The sequence below is a fragment of the Podarcis muralis genome, chromosome 2 (genome assembly GCF_964188315.1).
Source record: "Podarcis muralis chromosome 2, rPodMur119.hap1.1, whole genome shotgun sequence".
Classification (NCBI taxonomy): Eukaryota; Metazoa; Chordata; class Lepidosauria; order Squamata; family Lacertidae; genus Podarcis; species Podarcis muralis.
This window is the reverse complement of record NC_135656.1, coordinates 123,770,336-123,792,094: the sequence shown is the minus strand read 5'-3', so window position 1 is coordinate 123,792,094 and position 21,759 is coordinate 123,770,336. Positions and strand designations below refer to the sequence as shown.

General features: G+C 44.0%; 1 protein-coding gene across 4 annotated transcripts in view; it reads right to left on the bottom strand.

Moving 5' to 3' along the window:
- Nucleotides 1-1,781: 1,781 nt before the first annotated feature.
- LOC114592568 (uncharacterized) overlaps nt 1,782-21,759 on the bottom strand; it is a 76,703-nt gene continuing 56,725 nt past the window's right edge. The window contains exons 1-6 of one of the 4 annotated variants that reach the window (XM_028720812.2): nt 12,279-12,372; nt 9,515-9,744; nt 8,931-9,110; nt 8,675-8,801; nt 6,979-7,059; nt 1,782-6,430 (exon numbers count right to left, since the gene is read on the bottom strand). In XM_028720812.2, the coding sequence (XP_028576645.2) occupies nt 5,064-6,430; nt 6,979-7,059; nt 8,675-8,801; nt 8,931-9,005 (1,650 nt within the window). In that variant the 5' untranslated portion in view covers nt 9,006-9,110; nt 9,515-9,744; nt 12,279-12,372 and the 3' untranslated portion in view covers nt 1,782-5,063. Of the gene's footprint in view, nt 6,431-6,978; nt 7,063-8,674; nt 8,802-8,930; nt 9,111-9,514; nt 9,745-12,278; nt 12,373-21,759 lie in introns of those variants that run through there. The other 3 variants (XM_028720806.2, XM_028720813.2, XM_077923297.1) reach the window with 3 other exon arrangements.

Below are 21,759 nucleotides of genomic sequence, written 5' to 3'. Positions count from 1 at the left end.
ATATATAAAACTGCAAAATCAAGGTAGGTGTCAGTCAACACTGATGGCCTTCTCCTATGACTGCCAGTAAGTACGGCCTGCTGATGCAGGTTTTGGCCTAACGTTGTGTTATGTACTGAGCTTGGATCCTAGAACAATAGGCAAGTAGGATCCTAGAAGGCAGCATCCTGATTGGTCTGCAGGAGCCGCCCAATCCGGCTCCAGGAGGAAGTGAATCAGCTCCAGGTGGGGAGTTGAATCAGCCAATCATGAGGGAGCCATTGTGTAAATAATGTATATATAGCCAGAGGTTTTTGGGAAAACTTACTCCCTGTTTGCTATGAGTTGAAATAAAGAACATGAAATCAACACTCATCTCCAAGTATATTTCACGTTGCCCGCTATTTTGTTCCTTCTGCTTCCAGAATTTCATGCATTTAAATTTAGCAAAGGTAAAGGACCCCTGAATGGTTAAGTCCAGTAAAAGGTGACTATGGGGTTGCGGTCATTATCTCGCTTTCAGGCCACGGGAGCCGGTGTTTGTCCGCAGACAGCTTTCCAGGTCATGTGGCCAGAATGACTAAACCGCTTCTGGTGCAATGGGACATACCTATTTATCTACTTGCACTGGTGTGCTTTCAAACTGCTAGGTTGGCAGGAGCTGGGACATAGCAACGGGAGCTCACTCCGTTGTGGGGATTTGAACCGCCGACCTTCCGATCGGCAAGCCCAAGAGGCTCCGTGGTTTAGACCACAGCACCACCCATGTCCCTTTAAATTTAGCAAGCACTAGTAAAAATACAGTGTTACTGTGTGATTGCCTTTTCAAATAAAGAGGTTCCTCACAGGAAAGGGAGAAGTTCTCTGTCCATGAAGTACAGGGAGATTTGGTTTTAAAACCCCCAGAGGAAGAATCACTCTGGTGAGATACATGGTTTTTGCAAATAAGAAAGGAGACTTGTAAAACCTCTGTTTGTATTAGGAGACAAAGTTGGGTTTAAAGGCTTTCTTATTTTATTTTTCTTTTCTATTCTTTTCTTTTGTATCCTGGGAAGCTTTGCAAATAAGTTGTAGTGAAAGAGGGAAAACAGGAAATCAAATATCAAAATATTAGTTTAGAGGGAAAGTACACCATGAGAAAGTAGAGTGAGAGATTAAGGATGGAATTACAGTGATACAGTGACAGAGTGTGGCTAAAAAACAATTGCAGGGGTTTTATATTTTTCTTTTAAGTATTTCCCTATAATAAAGGACAAAGTGCCATCTAGTGATATTTGGATATAATTACAAGCATTGAAGACAGGAGTGCCTGGCGTGCTCTGGTCCACGGGGTCACGAAGAGTTGGACACTACTAAACAACTAAACAACAACACAAGCATTGATGGGAAAAGAAAGCAATATATATATATATCTTTACTTATTTTATTTTCTTTCTTTTCTTTCTCTCCTTCCTCCCTTTTGCTTTTTCTCCTCTCTATACAGAAATCAAAAATTGAAACTTAATACATAAATGTAATTGTTGAAAATTGTTAAAAATCGTTTAGTTATTCTGAATATCTTAAATAATAACTGGAACTTTATTTTTTATTTGTTACTTTGTATTCTGAATATTTGAAAGGAAGTAGGGAAGGGAGAGAACAGCGGGAGAAGGGAGGGAAAGGGTATATATAGATACGCTTTTTTGTGTCTGCTTCTATTGTTGCGGACAAAACTATGGCTAATACAGGCAGAAAAACCACCTCCAGGCCCAACTACAACACCAAGTCAGATAAAAGGATCAATTGCAGAAGGGGACACAAAGTCTGATTTAACATCAATTTTATTAGAAATGAAGAAAGAGATGAGGAAAGGAATACAGAGGCTGGAACATGTACTGGAACATGAAAAATGTACTAAAAGATATAATTCCTCCAAACCAGGTAGGATTCCTTCCAGAACACCAGATTCAACATAATACCAGGAACATCATCAATATATTAGAATATCTGGAGTTCAAAAATGAAAAACAAGCAGCCATGATGCTCATACACACCGAAAAGGCATTTGATAATATCTCATGGGTCTTTATGAAAAAAATAGATAAACTTAATGGGCTGCAGAAAAAGGTTTGAAAGAGGTATAGAATCCATCTACTTTTCACAAAGAGTGAAACTAATAATCAATGGCAATATCACAGATAGCATTGAAATTAGGAAAGGAACAAGACAAGGGTGCCCCCTATCCCCCCTTTTATTCATACTAGTGCTGGAAACCTTGCTGAATGAACTGAGGAAAGAAGAAAGAATAAAAGGTATCAGGATTGGAGAAAAAACATACAAAATAGGAGCATATGCGGATGATGTGATAGTGACAATCAGAAACCCCAAAGATGGTATCCCATTGGCAACAGAGATAATTAATGAATTTGGACAACTGGCAGGACTCAAAATTAATAAAAAGAAAAACAATTTATTAGTTAAAAATATGAGTTCAGAGGAAAAATTGGAATTACAGGAAATGACTGGCTTACAAATTAAGCAAAAAGTAAAATATCTGGGAATTTGGCTGTCAAATAAATGTATTAATCTATATCAAGATAATTATGTTAAACTATGGAAGGAGATTAAGAGGGACCTGGAAATCTGGAGTAGGCTCCATCTCTCCTTTTGGAGCAAAATTTCTGTAATTAAAATGAGTGTTTTGCCTAAGTTGATGTTTTTGTTCCAAACCACCCCAATTTTGGATGGTATAAACTGCTTTAAAAATTGGAAAAAGGATATAGCAAGATTCATTTGGAATGGCAAGAAACCAAGAATCAAACACCAAATTTTCATAGACCAAAAGGAGAGAGGAGGATTTGCTTTGCTGATTTGGAATTGTATCATGCGGCAGCCGGCTTGGTGTGGATCCAAGACTGGATAGTCTTGAAAGACTACTTGATCTAGAGGGCTATGACAATCATTGGGATGGCACGCAGATATGATATATGAGAAGGTGAAGGTCCGCAGGGTTTTTTTGAATCATATAGTAAGTAAATCATTATATAAGATATGGAATAAATATAAAGACCTTCTGGAACTCAAGACCCCCTTGGTTGACCTCCCCACTGGAAGCCATGGCTGTAAAAAATAAATAAATAAAGAATATGCAAAGAGATTGGGCAAGGTATAGAATGATTCTGGAAGAGAATGACAACAAATTAAAGCTGAAAGAATTTGGAAAAATTAACTATATTTAACAGATTGGCTACAATACTTTCAACTGAAGGAAAGATTTAGTATTATAGACAAAGGAAAAGGATTTGCAAATAAAACTTCTAAATTTGAAAAGGAGCTCCTCTAATCTAAGAGTAAATATATTACAAAAATGTATAACCTCCTTCTGGATTGGGAGGTAAAGGAAGAGGAAGTGAAAGGATCTATGATATGTTGGGCCCAAGACTTAGGATACAACATATCCATGAATCAGTGGGAAAAACTGTGGAGAGTGGATATCAAATTTACAGTATGCATGAACCTAAGAGAAAACATCATGAAAATGTTATATAGATGGCATTTGACACCAGCAAAACTAGCCAAAGTGTACAAGAACAGTTCAGAGTTATGCTGGAGATGTAAGAAAGGAATTGGAACATATATGCATATTTGGTGGGAATGTGAAAAGATCAAAGAATTTGGGGACATCATTTATAATGAGTTAAAGAAAATGTTTTAAGATCCCATTCCCTAAAAGACCTGGGGCATTTCTAATAGGTATCATGACAGCAGAAATTAAGATGTTTAGACCATTATTCATGTATGCAACAACTGCAACACGGATTCTAATAGCAAGAAACTGGAAAAGCGAAACCATCCCTTCAAAGATTGAGTGGCAAGCCAAATTGATAAGAGTACTGTCCCATTAAACTTTAATTAGTTTAATGCTAAGCAAATGTCCAGTGCGCTTCCAATGCCACAATGTCCCATTACAGCAGAGCATTTCGTGCAGCGGTTTAAGAAGGGCTGGAGAGTCAGTATCTTTTCAATAAAAGAATCTTGGAGCAAGCGGTTTGGAACTCAAAGAAAAGGTTTATTTACACACACAAAAGAACCCCTGGTGACGAACCACACATATCAGCAAACATGCCCCCAAAAAGGAACAAACACACGAGTGAGCTGACTATTTATACAAACTCACATTCCTGGAAGCTTAACGACTTCCAGCTGCTCAGTGATTAGAGCGTCTTGATTAGAGCCTCTTAACCCTTTAATACCAACAAGTACTTACAATTAGCAAGGAGAAGGGAGCAATGAGAGGAAACTCAACACAAGAAGGTAAGGGGGAGTGGATAGTAATTAAGGAATATCACAGCCAAAACTTTTGAATATACAGTGGTACCTTGGGTTAAGTACTTAATTCGTTCTGGAGGTTCGTTCTTAACCTGAAACTGCTCTTAACCTGAAGCACCACTTTAGCTAATGTGGCCTCCTGCTGCTGCTGCGCCGCTGGAGCCCGATTTCTGTTCTTATCCTGAAGCAAAGTTCTTAACCTGAAGCACTATTTCTGGGTTAGCGGAGTGTGTAACCTGAAGCGTATGTAACCCGACGTACCACTGTATGGGTTTTATGCTGCTGTTCTTATAACAGGGAGTTGGACTAGAAGATCGTTGGTCTCCCCTTGACCTCTTCAGTTCTAGGATTCCAGAGCCAATCCTGCTTCCTAAACACCACTGTTGTGCTCCATTTTCCCCAACTCTGGATTCCCAATTCTCTCTGCAAAGACCAAATAGCAACAGACATTCAGCACATGTTCACTTTCAATGAGCACTCCAGAGTCGCATTCTGCACATCCCTAACAGTACATTGTATCTTTCATTACACTTACTATTATGAGACATTATCTCCATTGCTTTAATACATATATGTACAACATTCCATACAAACACCAGAACACCACACTACATGATATTTCCCTCTATTGGTTTGTTGACATGAAGCACAAAGTGAAGCACAAAGTGTGAAAAACATGGCACACTCCATACATCTAAATGAGTTCTCCCCTGTGAGAGTCCATGTCTTAATCAATAATGCCATTATAATTGAAACACATTCAACACTCCTTCCACTTAAACTATTGTTTCTCTGTGAGTTTGCTGATGTTTTCTAAGAGTTACACTCTTACTGAAGCACTTCCCACACTCCAAGCATTTAAATGGTTTCTCCCCTGTGTGAGTTCGTAGATGTAAAGTAAGGTGCGAACCGTGTCTGAAGCTCTTTCCACATTCCATACATTTAAATGGTTTCTCCCCTGTGTGACTTCGTTGATGTAAAGTAAGCTGTGAACATTGACTGAAGCACTTCCCACACTCCATACATTTAAATGGTTTCTCACCCGTGTGAGTTCTTTGATGTACAGTAAGTATTCCATTGTGACTGAAGCTCTTTCCACACTCCATACATTTAAATGGTTTCTCACCAGTGTGAGTACGCTGATGTACAATAAGTACTCCACTCTGGCTGAAGCACATCCCACAATCCATACATTCAAATGGTTTCTCTCCTGTGTGACTTCGTTGGTGCACAGTGAGTTTTGCACTACAAATGAAGCTCTGCCCACACTCAAAACATTTATATGGTTTCTCCCCTGTGTGAATTCGTTGATGTAAAATAAGGCTTCCACTCTGACTGAAACACTTCCCACACTCTATACATCTAAATGGTTTCTCCCCTGTGTGAGTTCGTTGATGAATCGTAAGTTGTGAAGACTTACTGAAGCTCTTTCCACACTCCATACATTTAAATGGTTTCTCCCCTGTGTGAGTTTGTTGGTGTCTAGTAAGGTTTCCTCTTTCTCTGAAACACTTCCCACACTCCATACATCTAAATGGTTTCTCCCCTGTGTGAGTTCGTTGATGAATCATAAGTTGTGAAGACTTACTGAAGCTCTTTCCACACTCCATACATTTAAAGGGTTTCTCTCCTGTGTGAGTCAGTTGATGATTTCTAAGCACTCCACTATTGGTGAAGCTCTTTCCACACTCCTTACATTTAAATTGTTTCTCCCTTGTGTGAGTTCGTTGATGTCTAGTAAAGTGTGAACACTGTCTGAAGCTCTTTCCACAATCCATACATTTATATGGTTTCTCCCCTGTGTGAGTCCGTTGATGTCTAGTAAGATGTGAACACCGCCTGAAGCTCTTTCCACACTCCATACATTTATATGGTTTCTCCCCTGTGTGAATTCGTTGATGTACAGTAAGTTTCCCTCTTTCACTGAAGCTTTTTCCACACTCCATACATCTGAATGGTTTCTCCCCTGTGTGAATTCGTTGATGTACGGTAAGTTTTCCTCTTTCACTGAAGCTCTTTCCACACTCTATACATTTAAAGAGTTTCTCCCCAGTGTTAGTTTGTAGATTTGTGCTAAGGTGTTCACTCACACTGAAGTACTTTACAGATGGCCCTTCAATATTCTGCTTGCCTTCTCCATCACCTGGTTTAAAGTGGGGATAGGAAAATATTGTTAGATATTCAATGAATAGAATAAAGCAACTCAACACAGAGCAAGACCGATCAGCATCTTCTCTTCTTTTAACATCTCCTGGATTCCTTTCTCCCCTATGTACCAAATTTATAGGAAAGGTAATCTGAAAATAGCCTCAATAACCCCTAGTATCCAGTTCTACCTTCAACTCCCATGTAACACTGAGCACCAAGAGAACCTTCTATGCTGAGATGAGGCATCTATGGCCCTCAAGATGTGGTTGGACTCTAAGTACCATCAACCCAAGCAAAGATGGCCAATGACCAGGGATGGCGGGAGTTGTAGTGCAGCCACATCCAGAGAGAGACACTTTCCCCCTCCTGTGAAAATGCTATGACTCTGTATTCAGTTTTCTCCTTCCTCCTTGATCTGTAACCTGCACCAGGATGCTGGAAAAGATGGGCCCTCGTTCTGATCCAAAACGGCTTTTTTAATATTCCTACACATGAAAGGAGACATTGAAAGTTACAATCTCACAGCCAAGTGGAAGCATGTACCTCGCAATTTCTCCAGGACAACATCAGTGTACTTTTCTGTTCCAAACGACGAGATGAGCTCAGACTTGAGTATCAGAGTCCCTGCTATGTGGAATAAGTAAAATAGAAGTGTTGTTTATGTCATATGTAACTGTACAAATATTCAAAAATATTAATCTTGTGAAGTAAACAGCAAAGTATCTGGTGGCCCATTAAAAACTATTAAATGACATGGACCAGTAAACCTCATGCCATTATTATTATCCTATGAGTCTCTGCAGAGAGCAAAACCAACCCCTGTATATAGTGTTTATTGACCTGACTAAGGCTTTCGACACTGTAAATCATAATGCCCTGTGGACTGTCCTTCTGAAAATTGGCTGCCCAGATAAATTTGTGAACAACATCCGGCTCCTCCATGGGACATTCGCAGAGAAACCAAAATGCTTGTTTACAAAGCTATTTTACTACCAACCTTACTATATGCTTGTGAAACATGGACCACTTATAAACACCATCTCCAACTCATTGAAAGATTCCATCAACGGTGTCTCCGAAAAATTGGGAAGATAGGAGGACTAATATCAGTGTACTAGAAGAAGCAAAGATTACCAGTGTTGAAGCAATGATTCTTCAACATCAACTTCGTTGGAGTGGTCGTGTTGTGCGGATGCCTGATGATTGTCTTCCAAAGCAACTACTCTATTCCGAACTTAGAAATGGAAAGCGTAATGCTGGTGGTCCACAAAAGAGGTTTAAAGACTGTCTCAAGGCAAATCTAAAAAAATGTAGTATAAACACTGACAACTGGGAAACACTGGCCTGCGAGCGCTCCAGTTGGAGAACAGCCTTTACCAAATGTGTCATGAGCTTTGAAGACACTCAAACCCAGGATGCAAGGGAGAAATGTGCTAAGAGGAAGGCACGCTTGGCAAATCCACACTGTGATCAACTCCCGCCCGGAAACCAATGTCCCCGCTGTGGAAAGACGTGTGGATCCAGAATTGGCCTCCACAGTCACGGACTCATTGTTAAAACTGTGTTTATGGAAGACAATCTTACTCGGCTACGAGTGATCGCCAAAGAAGATGAGTCTTTTTGTGTATTATGAACAGGTTTTTTTTGTGAATTCATACCACAATATCGGCTTATGAAGAGTTGTCTACCGACAAATATACAGCATTGCTAGAAACTACATATTCAACATCAACTGCGTTGGACTGGTCACGTTGTTCGGATGCCTGATTATCTTCTTCCAAAGCAACTACTACTTAAGAATGGAAAGTGAAATACCGGAGGACAACAAAAGAGGTTTCAAGATGCTCTCAAGCCAAATCTAAAACAATGCAGTATAAGCACAGAAAATTGGGAAACACTGTCCTGTAAGTGCTCCAATTGGATAATAGCCTTTACAAAAGGCTTCATGGACTTTGAAGAAAGACAAACACAGGAGAAGGGGGAGAAACAAGCAAAGATGAAAGCACGTTTGGCAAAGGCTGACCGTAACCTATGTCCCCACTGCCGAAGGATGTGTAGATCTAGAATTGGCCTCTATAGTCACTTATGGACACACCGTTAAGACCGCGTTCATGGAAGACAATCTTACTCGGCTACAAGGGGTCGCCAAAGAAGAAGACACAACATGAATAAATGGCTCAAACAGCAGATTCACACCTTCAACGTCTAACAGCCAGGAGGAATAAAAATATGCCCTTACCTAGAGAGGCCACCATCTCATAATTCTCCTCCATGACTTCCTTGTGCAGAGCTCTTTGGCCAGGATCCAGCAGAGCCCACTCCTCCTCCGTGAAAAACACAGCCACCTCCTCAAAGGTCAAGAGGGCCTGGAAGAAGAAGAGGAAGAAGACAGAGCTTCTCTTAGATCCCCATCATCCCCACTCAAGACAGAGGGAGGCTGGGTGGTCCCATCTGTGCCTCTTCCCTCCTCCCTCCTCCTGTTGCTCTTTCCCTACCTGAGGAAGCTGCCTGGCTCCTCTTTCCACTCCACCTTTAAGAAGAGGCCGTTCAGAGGGGGTCTCAGAGGCCATTGCGCTGCCAGTGGAAAGGACGGAGGAGGAGGAGGAGGCATAAACTGGGCCACTTCTGGGACTCTCTCAGCTGTTGCCACGATGCACTCAATGTAGGGAGCAGCTCTTTACGGAGAACAATGCAGAAATGATGATGATTGTAACAACAACAACAACAACAACAACTACAACAACAACCTATTGAATTTATATTCCACCCTATAACTGGAGGTCTCAGGGCGGTTCACAGAAAGGAGGGTTTATTTTGGGTGGGAGACATTTACACATATAGCATACCTTTTAGAAATTACAAATACCTGATGTACAGATGGTATATAACACCAGTGAAACTAGCTAAGATGTACAAAAAAGCCCCACACAAATAATAATAAATGTTGGAAATGTAAGGGAAAAGAGGGTATGTTTTACAATATGTGGTGGGAAGGTAAAAAGTAAAACACTTCTGGGAAATGATTTACAATGAAATTTAAAAAAAATATACATTTGAAAAAAGCCAGAAGCTCTATTACCTGATATTGTAGGTACAGAAATTCATAAGAATGATAAAAACTTGTTTTTAGATGCGACCACTGCAGCAAGAATACTATTAGCCCAACGATGGAATCAGGAGGAAATGCCAACAAAAGAAGAGTGGCAAATGAAATTGATGGACTATGCTGAGTTGGCGAGACTAACGGGGAAACTTTGGAATCAGCAGGACCAGACTTTCCTGAAGGATTGGAAGAAATTTATGATGTATCTGAAAGACCATTGTAACCAATTAACATCACTTGTAGGGTTACAAGAAGTTTTGTAAGGAATTTTACAAATTATTGCGAAAAGGATTAAGAATAGTTGATGTAGGATTTGGACTTATGGCAAAAAGTATAGTAATAAAATGCAAAATGCTGGAAAATATGTGTAAAAACCAACAAAAATTATTTTTTTAAAAAAGAAATTATAATTACCAATATTAATAAAGTAATACTCATAAATTCTATAACAAATACAAAATCCAAACACATATTATGAAAAATATAGGAAGTGTTAGTGAAAACCCAATGTACTATGTACCCCAACTTTGTGAATGTTAACCATTTTTATAGATGAAAATGCTGATTTGAGATATCAGGGATTCATTCCCTTTGTTTTAGTAGCTGCTTATCAACTCATTGCTCAAAACTGGAAAGCTTTGGAACACTTGAGATTATCATAATAGGGACCAGCTCTCCTGTGGTTCCCTTCAAGGGAGTGCAGGCAGTGAACTGGAAAGATGTAATTCTTTCTACAGGAACTTTATAATACTATAAGCTGCATGAGTTTTTAGGGAACATTCAGCTTCGGTTTGTAAACTTCTAGGATCAAATCCCAAACTCTGAATGAAGCTTCACAGAAAGCATTACGGTCAGTACCTCTGAAGACCTCGCTTTTCCTTTCCCCCGAACAGCCATCCAGGAAACCTGTTTCTGACCATTTGATACATTTAGAATAAAGGAAATTCCTGAATTATGGGCAGAATTTGCAGTCAGAAGAAAAGCAACACCTGGAGGGCACCAGGGTGCAGAAGCTCCATCCAAGCGGAGCAGATGGAAATATTTAGCGCACTCTATGCGCTAACATGGATTGTAGTTTAGGGGACAGAGATATGAAGTTCAGTGGCTTCTGGCCTCCTAGTCCTTCCTCTTAGGAACCTCTCTCTCTCTCTCTCTCTCTCTCTCTCTGTGTGTGTGTGTGTGTGTGTGTCCCCTTTTATCTTCCCTGCACTGTGAGGAAGGACAGGAGGAGAAATAATCAGGGGGTCCAAACTGGGCACAGGGCATCCGTCCTGAGCATGGGGATGGGAGACAGGGTCTCCCTGGTGGAAGCCCAGCACCCAAACTGCAGGGTGGGGAACCTCAGACCCAGGAGCTGAATTGGCCCTCAAGTCACCTCTCTCTTTCTCTCTCTGGCCCTCAGGAACTTCCCCAGTGCCACACCCTCTTTCCAATACTTCCCAGCTGCCTCCTGGGGGGCTTTTGTGTGGCAGGAAAAAATCCCTGGAAGGCAGGCAGCTCCTGGACAAAGCTCAGTCAGCCTCATAGTCCCACCCACTCTGTCCTCTGGCCCTGCCCATCAATCTGGCTGTCATCCTGGCCCACCTTGCAGGGTTCTGGTGTGAGTATTGCCCAGGTGGTGGGTTTTAGATCACCTATAGTATTATAAAGGCCCTCCTGGCATCCTGGATGGGGACAAGGCCAGGCAGGAGTGAGGCTGGCAGCACCGGCAGAGAAAGTCCCTCAGCACCTCTGCGCTGGGCCAATCCTGCAAGACAGGCCAGGTCTCCCACTCCTCGGAGCTTTGATTCTCCTTCCTGACAAAGTCCCAAGAGGATATCTGGAGAAGCCTCTTTTTGGAAAAAAGAGCATCAAAATCTGTGAGAGGGGATCAGTTTCATTCCCCAAGACTAGCTGGGGGTCAGCCCCCTTCCCAAAAAGTAAATTCTCGTTTCTTTTTGCTTCCTTCTCACAACAGCCTCTTTCTTACTCAGGAAGCTGCAGAGGCCGATTTCCCTTGACACTGTCCATCTCTCACCCCCCACCCAACTCAAAATCTCCCCCCTCTCCCCCAACCCAGAGGCGACTCTGTTCTCCAGCTGCTTCCACTTCCTCTCCCCTGCTTGCCCTCCGGATCTCCGCCCCACTGAGGGAGGGGCTTCAGCAGCAGATTTCGGAGGGGGGAGCAGATCAGGGTCCTGGAGGAGCTCTGCCCCTCTCTGCTCAGACCGGCTCCCTGACGCAGGAGGCAGGGCGCGGGGGGAGCGATGGGGGGGGAGCAGTGAGAAGGGAAATGGAGGGTAGCAGAGAGGGGAATCACTAGGTGGAATGGGGCTGCCCCCCCCCCCTTTGAACGGAGAAGGACTGACTTCTGAGTCAACATGCACAGGGTGGGGCTGCAAATCCCTTTGTAATTAAGTTCCACTGGGGGGGGGCGCCCTTTTGTGGTTCGTCTCAAGTGTCTTCGCCCCCTCCCCCCCCCCATGGGAGCCTGGCTTGATCTCTGCGCTTCGAAAAGGATCTTGCAATGCAAACCCTGTTGGGGGAGGGGGACCCCACTTTGCAACAGGATGGCCTGCATCCAGCCCCCCCTCCATGATTTCTACAGAGAAAGGGCAGGCCCCCTCCCTGCTTTCTTTGCAGCCCCCCCCCCGCCATCCTCCCGCCTCCTTTCCCAGCTGCCCTGTTTGTCGATTCAGGCAGAGGGAAAGCAAATCCTTCTCCCACCCCCCTCCCCAAATAACTCCCAAATATGCGACACCTCTTTTTCCTCTTCTCCAAGTCCGCTTCTCTTCCTGGAATGAGGATGGAGACCCCTCTCCTCCAAATAGCCTCCCCCCCCCCATAAACCCCCCCTTCCTGCCTCTCTAGGAAGCCCAGCTCATTGACCCAGAGGAAGGGGGAGCGGCAGGAGATCCGCCTCCCCCTCCTTGCAAAACAGAAATTCACTTCCCGGCCGGCAAGCTCTATATTCCCGTTTATTTAGTGAGAAATTCATGGGTTCGATTTCCTGCAGCGGTAGCGACAGACAACTTTAATAACAAGTGAGCAACAAGACCCTTGACCGCAGGACCAAAGCCAAACTCCCAAAGATGGGCAAGATGGGGCGTTTCTCTCCAGGGAGGGTCACCCCCTGGCTGCCTGGATATTGCTCATGGTCATTCAGTGAAAGCCCTAACACCAGGAATGCCTTTAGAGGGGTGGTTGCTGTGGTATGTCGAAGGACCAGAAGAGAGCTAACTTTGACACTTGAGAACACAACAAAGGCAGAACAAAACAAAATTCACATCTCAATCATTATGGGACCTTCCTGCCAAGTGCAGAACATAGACGTTTATTGAGAGAACGTTTCTCCCAAAGTGCTAGAATGCCATAAGTAGTTTAGTAAAAGAACGGAAGATGTGCTATTATTGTATAATATCCCATGTCCACTTGGGTTGCGAACGTGATCACGCGCGGGATGCGATTCGACGCTTCTGCGCATGCGCAAAGCGTGATTTAGCGTCTGTAACCCGAGGTATGACTGTACAGTCGTACCATGGATCCCGAATGCCCTGGAACTCGGACGTTTTGTTTCCGAACGCCGCAAACTCGGAAGTGATTGTTCCATTTGCGAACGTTGTTGTTGTTTTTTTTTAAAAAAAATATTTATTAAATTTTCCAACAATAAAAGAAAAAAGTCCAAAAAAAGAAAAACAATAAAAAAGAAAAATAGAAAACATTTACATTTCAAGCCTTAATTTCAATAACATCTTTCCCGGACTTCCCCACCCCTCCCCTTCTTGTATTCCATTTCTATTTATTTAATTCAACAAGTTCCTATCCCACATTTTTGACCCTATCATATTTGACCCATTTTTCAATTTAGCTCATTTTACATACCCTCTTTCATAATCCACCGTCTTTAAACATAAACCTCTTTTTTCTAAGATCGACCCCTGTTCCCTTCCACGAATTCCCCCTTTTTTATATTCACTTCAAAACAACATATGAAAGAAAGAAAAATTCAAAATATAATTGTACACCCTTTGGATTCCCATTCTCCCTCCCCTCTTTCCCGGTTTCAATCCCCAAAAACCATCAGTCTATCTAGTGTCAGCCTGGCGATCTCACGTCCGAGGCTCTTAAATCTCTCTCTGTTCCTCTTTGCCGGTTTTTTTGATAGTCTTTAATGTCAGGCACCAGATCTCGTAGAAGTTCTGTCCCAAAAATGTCCATTTTTCTTGCATCCAGGCCTCTATAGTTAAAGATAGAATTCCAATCTTGTTTCTTAATCCTTTTGAGCCTGAATGTCCCAAATAGTCCCACTTCCATCTTACTCAGGTTTGTACTCCATAGATCTTCTAGTCCCTCCATCAGGAGGTCTCTCCAATTTTCAATGTCCAATTCACACCACATTTCCATAATCCAATTCCTGTTTTCCTTTGTGTCCTTCCTGGCAGACCCTTGGCCTTCCTTAGTCTTCTGCGATGCTGAAACTCCTCCTTCGTTCCCTTCCCACTCGTCATAAATCTCCTGTTCCCTTCCCTCACATTCTTCAGATTTCTTTTCCTGTTCAGTTGTAAGTGTTTCCAGTTTCGCTACAGAAGCTATTTGTTCAGGAACCAAAACTTGCGTCAAGGCCCTTCCATTTTCAATAGATGCCTCTATTGTTTCCTTCAGTTTAGCCACTTCTGTAGACAAAACAGTACTCTGGTCATGCAGTTCTCCCAGGAGATAAAAAGTCCTGTTCAACTCCATCAGTATTTTTCCACTTGCAGCCATACTTGTAATGTCCCAAAACCCCCTCTAGAGGGGTTATAGTTACTTAGTTTCCTTCCAAATCCAAGCCAAAAGTCAAATTAACTTGTTATTCCTTGTTTTCAATACATTATGTCCAAATTGTAACGAATCTAGCCAGCAAAGTCACCAAAACAAAGTTCTCTTTTTTATACTTCACTTTGACAGCTACTTTGACAGCTGTCAAAATCTCGATCTCTCTTCCCCAGGGTCTCTCGCGGTTTACTCCCGGTTCCGAGGGGGGGTTGCACTTTAATCTCAGTCCACTCTTATCCTCCAGCACAATTACTTGTAATTTAAACTCGTGGAATTTATAACTTTTTCTCAATGAAGAGACGGCTCTTTTTTCCGACCTTAATTGTTAAATCCTTGCTTTAAATTGTCTACAATGGGGGGGGGGGGAGACGGACTTCCTCTTTGCACCTCCCCCGCTCATGCCGAATTTCAAAAAAAAAAAAAAAGACGAAGAATTTCCCTTTTAAGTCCAATTTCCGTATTACTCACGGGTTGTTGTTTTAATCCAAATGTTCAGAAGAAGAAGTCAGCGCTCTCCACCGAATGGCTTGCGGCTTCGCTCAGCAGGGGAAGCAGAGGACTCTCAGCACCGTGCCGCTCCCCGTCCCCCGTTCCGTAGCCTTTAAAAAGGCTCCTTCACGGGTCGGGAAGGGCGCTAACGGTGCCCGCCGAGTCACCAAGTCCACGGGCATCCGCGCCCGTGGTTTTTAAGGGTCCCCGCGTCGCCGGCGCGGTAGAACCCGATCCCTACTGAGCAGATTCCCTCCGGAGCTCGGAGGGAATCCGCCATTCAGCAATGGCGCCAACCCGGAAGTCTCCCATTTGTGAACGTTGTTTTGGAACCTGAACGTCTGAAGGGGCTCCCGCGGCTTCTGATTGGGAAAGTTCAGCATCCACGCAGAACTAGGAGGGAGAGTGGTTTTTTTTCCATGGGAACTGGCAGGAGAGGGAGGAGGGATGTCATTGTCTCTCTTGCGTACCCTCCGCAGCTGCAGCCCCAAAGGAGCCCACGGGCCTCATCTTCGCCTGCCTGCCCAGGGCTGAGGCTTGTGGTGGAGGCAAGCGCCTAATACCTTTCCTTGGCAGCCAGCTGACTGGGCGTTGGGCAATGCCAGTGGCCGGAGCGGGGTGCCTGAGGCACCTGCAACCCTAATATCCATCGTGCGAATGATGAGATTGATGCGTTGGGCGTACATGCTCTATCAGAAGGCCTCGTATACAACCAGTGTCTAATTTAAGGTTTCTCCAAAAAAAGATGCATTTGACACAATCTCCCTTTCTCTCCTTTGCTTGAAGAACAGGATATTTTAATGCCATGATAATCATTATCATGGGATACGGGTGGCGCTGTGGGTTAAACATAGGAGCCTAGGGCCTGCCGATCAGAAGGTCGGCAGTTCGAATCCCCACGATGGGGTGAGCTCCCATTGCTCTTGCCAACCTAGCAGGTCGAAAGCACATCAAAGTGCAAGTAGATAAATAGGTACCGCTCCGGCGGGAAGGTAAACGGTGTTTCTGTGTGCTGCTCCAGTATGCCAGAAGCGGCTTAGTCATGCTGGCCACATGACCTGGAAGCTGTACACTGGCTCCCTTGGCCAATAAAGCAAGATGAGCGCCACAACCCCAGAGTCGTCCACGGCTGGGCCTAACAGTCAGGGGTCCCTTTACCTTTAATCATTATCACGGAGGTATTTGTGGAGGAGATTATAATGACTGGTAATGTCTAGCCAAGCAAATTGGTAGTTGGGTTCCTACTGAGGGTATTGGGGGAGCCAAAATGACCGTGATGTGGGATTGAGGATTGGAGTGGTCATTCTGTGATATTATGGCAGTGGACAAAGCTGTATTTACTTTGAATAAATGAATGTTGCTTTTTCAAATAAAGGTCTTGAATTCAATTCTTTGCATGCAGGAGAAGGTTGCAGGTGCAATCCTCGGCAGGTAAAGAGACCCTGGTTGGCACCTGTCTGCTCAGGAGAAGGGGGCCTTTGGGGGTGAAGTCCAACTGTGGGTATCTTGCAGCACCTGCTGCGGCTGCTTCAGGTCATGGGCAAATGCTCAATGCCGGCAGAGGGAGAAGCTCCAGATCAGGGGTCCTCAAACTACAGCCCGCGGGTTGCATCCAGTCTGCCATGGTCCTAGATCCAGCCTGCCCGTCCATTGCAGAACCCCGCCGTGAAGCCACTGTACCGGGTTTACCTCAAGTGCGGATGTGGCATTTGCCCGTTCATTTGAAAATGTCTGTACAGGGGGAGAGAAAGGGTTAATATGTAGACCAATAGAACAGCCAGAGGCGGAGCCTACCTGCTTATAAAAGGGCTTAGCCCCAGGTTTGAGTTTGAGTTAGTTGGTTGGTTGGTTGGTTGGTTGGTTGGGAAAGGCAGTTGGGAAAGCAGTTGGCAGACAGTTGGAAATAGAGAGACAGTTAAATGCAGTTGGTTCTTGTGTGAGGGGAGGTAGAAGAGTTAGAGACAAGATAAAGTAAGACTAAGAAGGTAAAGAATAACAGCGTTTGGAATGCAGTTAAAGTTTATTTGTGTTTGCAATAAACGACACTCTTCTTTGTTAACTTGAGAACCTGAATGAGACTAAGTGATTTACCGGGGAAGACCTGGTTGGTGGCAGTGGATTAGTGGTGTACAGGTCAATAGTCCGTGAAACGACCGGGGGCTCCGTACGAACGCCACAGCGGGGACTGACTGAGTGGGCAGAAAGTGAGGGGAGCAGCAGCATCTCCTCCTGTGAACAGAGCGGCTGCAAAGGTGCCACAGGTGCCACGGGAGGAAGAAGCTCCACCACAAACCAGGGGAGCTAGCTTGCCCACTCCAACCCCTGGTCCGCCCCACAGCTCTGCAGCCTGTCAGTATGACTTTGAGCTGATGCCAATGACTGGGCTCAACAACTGGTTCTGCCCCGACTGGGCTAGGCGACTGGAGAGCACTTCCAGAGACCTTCCACTCCTGCAAAGCAGGGCCAAGGGCACTGGACCCACAACTGTGAGTTGTGAGCACCAAACTCAGCAGAGTATAAACAACATGGAAGGAAGCTTTGAAGCATAACTTCTTTTATTTCTCCCCCTTCCCCCCCTTTTCTTCTTCTTCTCCCCCTAATGTCTCAACAAATGAAATGGATTTGTAAAAATGTTACATGGGAAAAAAACACGAGGCATTACGCTTACTTCTGTAAAACAAGAAAATCCTTAATAAAATATTTTTTAAAAAACACTTCTTTTATTTCTAATAGCTACTGCAAACTAAAACTAAAGAGGTGCTGGCTTGCATGAGTGTTGCAGCTCTCACTCAGCCATCTAATCACTACAGAGATAACACACAGAGTCAGGCAGGAGCGGAAGAAGTGAAGACCAGTTTCCGCCCCCTCCTTTCAGAAAACATCGTATCAGGAGATTCTCGCAATGGGAGGAAGAGACTTCTGCACCACGGAAAGCGACAGGGGCTCCCTCTGCGCGTTATGTGCGGGGGTTGCGCCAGCTGCGCTTGTTCCTCCTCTCCCTGGGCTGGCCACCCCTCCTGCTTTCCCTCAGTTAATGTTCCTTTCCACCTTCTTTCCCTGAAGCGTTTCCTCTCTTACAGCACCCGACGCCTTTCCCTTCTTCCGTTTTGCGTCCCCTTCTCTCTCTCCACCCCTCATCCCCCCCCCCCCCGTCTAATGCCTCTTTTACACCGGCGCCTTCTCATGTTCCCCACCATTTAAATAAAAATAAAAATCAGCAGCCTGCTTTCGTTCAAGTTAAGTGCCACGGAGTTCAGTGGGAGGTGCTCCCATGTACATGCACATGGGGTTGTTCTCGTGATGCGCTGAAATGTCAGGGTGATCTTTCGGTACTGGTGCATAAAGAGGGTCACTTCTCTGTTGGGTAAAAATAAATTAATCCCCCTCAAGTATAAGAAAACTACACACATGCCCCTTTTCTCTCCTCTGCAAAGTGGACAGCTTGTTAACCTCCTACCCTGTGCAGTGAAAAAAGATTACAGCTGCAGTCCTGTGCGCACCTAGCTGGAAGTCCTGCTGAACGTGGTAGAAATACTTTGAGTAAAAGCATGCCTAGGATCCAGCCGAGGGGAATAAATCAACTTCATGCACTTAACCAATGTTACGGAAATTACAGGGGGGGGGCACATCTTTAAAGTTAAATATTACAAATATTATGCCTGAATATATCCTTCCAACTTGACAGCTCAGGGAAGTCACCTAGCTTTAAAAATAATATAAAATCATCTCCTTTCCCAGTTTCCTCCATTCCAAAGCTATTTTCCCCTTTAAAAAGGACTCCAGGAAGTTCTCAGAGGTGACAATTGCTGGGCTCCTTGTTAGCCAAAGGAAGCCAAATCTCATCACCTGACTCTCCTCAGGCTCCAGACATGCAAAGGAACTTCTATTGTACTTTTGGGTGGTGGGTACTTAAGACATATTTGTCTATGCTAATCTTATACCTGAGTCTTGCCCTCCCATGTCTGCTTATGCCAATCTTGTGCCAAGGACTTGTCTAGACATGTTTGCCAAGGTTAACCCCTCCCCTTCGAACTGAGAGTGGATTTGGCAATAATGCTTCAGGGGAGGCAAGAGGGGGAGGATTACTGACTACAAGCCCCAAAATTTGGGATTCCCTCCAAACCAGTGCCAAACTTTTGCAGTTGTTTTGCTACTCAAAGCTAGGGTCGCAGCTATCATAGGGAAATATGTACGTATAGGGAACGCTCGCCCTCTCGTGGCCAGTGGAGGAATGACGTGAGGTTGGTTGTCCGGCGTTTTCCTTGAGTGTTGCCTTGTTGACTACATACAACAACACAGCGGGTCTGCGGAAGGAAGTTGTGTTTTTTGTGTGTGCATTTCTGCAGGCTGGTGCCCATCTAGCTGCCCGCACCGGGCATTTCTCATTTCCTAGTCCGGGCCGCCTAGATGGGTGAAAGCTTTGATTTTGTGATTTGGTAAATCCCTTCGTAATAATGGGGGGTGGTTTTTCCCCCTTCTCTGCAGGGCCTCATCCTCTCCATGGACTTGGAGTCTCCAAATCCAGGGCCCTCTGCCTTCCTCTCTCTCTGCCCCCCACTGCTGACCCCTGTCCCTTTAAAGCCAGGTATACCTGAAGGAGCGTCTCCACCCCCATCGTTCTGCCCGGAGCTGAGGTCCAGCGCCGAGGGCCTTCTGGCGGTTCCTTCCCTGTGTCACAGGAAAACGCCCCCCCATCATTCAGTTTGTACAAACTCGACACACACGACATACGCTACGCTTCTGTTATAAATTCATAGAAAATCAACCATACATCGGATCTGCACCGTTCCACTTTTATTTTACTCCATGAAGGAAGGACTACAAAATGGGGAAGGTTTAATACAGGGCAGCCATAATCCCTTGAGCATACCAGCATGTACACAGGAGCCCTGCCCAGTTGCTATGCCAACCCTGATGGTCCTAGACAGAAGACCATCAAGGTCACAAAGAACTTGCATATGGGAGTGGATTCAGCACAGACTGGAACAAAGGACAATAATCAGCTCTTCCTTCTGGGGGCAGGAAACTGCAAAACCCCCTTTGTCACCTGGAAAGTACTCATGGGGAGGGGGAAAGGGGGAACCAGCCAGGTGACAAGATACTCAGGTTACCTCCACAACACCTCCCTCAACCCCTCCTTTTTGTGATGTAGTTGTGATATAGTTTTAGGGGTGTAGTTTGGGGGATTAGTAACTAATAAAAGTTGGGGTCTTCTTTTGTTCTAGACTTCCATCTTGCTTCATCTTGTTGTGGGTGGGAGTCCTGTCGCAACAGTTTTCAATAAAAGCCAAGCCTACAGGCTGCTGTTTTGCTCCAAATTGTCCTGGTTGGTGTCTTTATTTTTTGCCCAAGGGAGCCCTCGGATTCCTCCGTTAACACCTGCAGGAAGGAAAACTACAGGGAACCAAGCAGAGGGCCTTCTTGGTGGTGGCACCCGCCCTGTGGAACACCCTCCCATCAGATGTCAAACAACTATCTGACATTTAGAAGACATCTGAAGGCAGCCCTGTTCAGGGAAGCTTTTAATGTGTGACATTTTAATGTATTTTTAATCTTTGTTGGAAGCCCAGCCAGATGGGCGGGGTACAAATATAATAATAATATTGCACAAATAATAATAATAATGATAATAATGATAATAATGATAATAATGATAATAATAATAATAATAATAATAATAATAATAATAATATTGCAAATTGCACCCGAGGTCTCTGTCCTCATCCTCCCCTAAGTGGTGGATCTGTGGCAGGTCTGGATCTGTCCCGCCTCAGACTGAAGAGGAGGCAACTCGGAGGATGGACTGCTCTTCAGTGAGCCCCTAACGACCCCATGTGGTGGAATCAATGTGTGTGTGTCCCAAAATAGAGGCCCTTCCTTGCAAGCTGAAGTGGTGCAGTCCAGATACAGGCTAAACCCCTGGGGGAGAGGACTTTGGGACACTGCCCACCAAATCAGGCAGAAGCTTTCCTTTTGGGAATTATAGGTGTAGAACTCCCTAAATTGTATAGAAAATTACTTATGTATGTGACTACAGTGGCAAGAATGTCACTTGCCCAAAAATGGAAAGAAGAAGAAGAAGTCCCAGCAAAGGAAGAATGGATACAAAAACTTATGGAATATGCAGAAATGGTGAAGCTTACCAGAAAAATCAAAAAACAAGATAAAAAACTTTTTTTTATAAAACAATGGAAATGGTTTATTATTTACAAACAAATTGTAAACAGATAAGAACATTGGCAGGATTTTATTGTAATAACCTGCAGTTTTATAAGAGTATATATTGAAAGAAGATGAAATAAATAACCAAATTTGGATATGCAGAAAATATAAAAAATACCATATTTTTCTATGTATAACACGCCCCCGTGTGTAAGGCGCCCCCTATTTTTAAACATAATTTTAAAATAAAAATTCATTGCCTTATACATGGGAAAGTATGGTAAATATAAGGAACCTCAGAAAGAGGGGGAAGGAAGTCACGTTTCGAAATGTTAAAATGACTGTAAAATTATTGAAATGTATAAACCTGGAAATTACTATACAGTGGAAAGGAGCAGCCAAGCATACTAGGACTCAATTTCTTGACTTTAAGAAAGCCGACTTCATAAAACTTAGGGAAGTGCTGGGTGAGATCCCTTGGACAGTAATACTAAAAGGAAAGGGAGTTCATGATGGCTGGGAGTTTGTTAAGAGGGAGATAGTAAAAGCACAACTTCAGGCAATACCAATGAGACGGAAACATGGAAGGTGCCTAAAGAAGCCAGGGTGGCTATCTAAAGAACTTTTAGCTGAGTTAAGATTAAAAAAGGATGTGTACAAAAAATGGAAAAGGGGGGAAACCACCAAAGAGGAATTCAAACAAATAGCCAGCACATGTAGACACAAAGTCAGAAAAGCTAAAGCACAGAATGAACTCAGGCTTGCTAGAGAGGTTA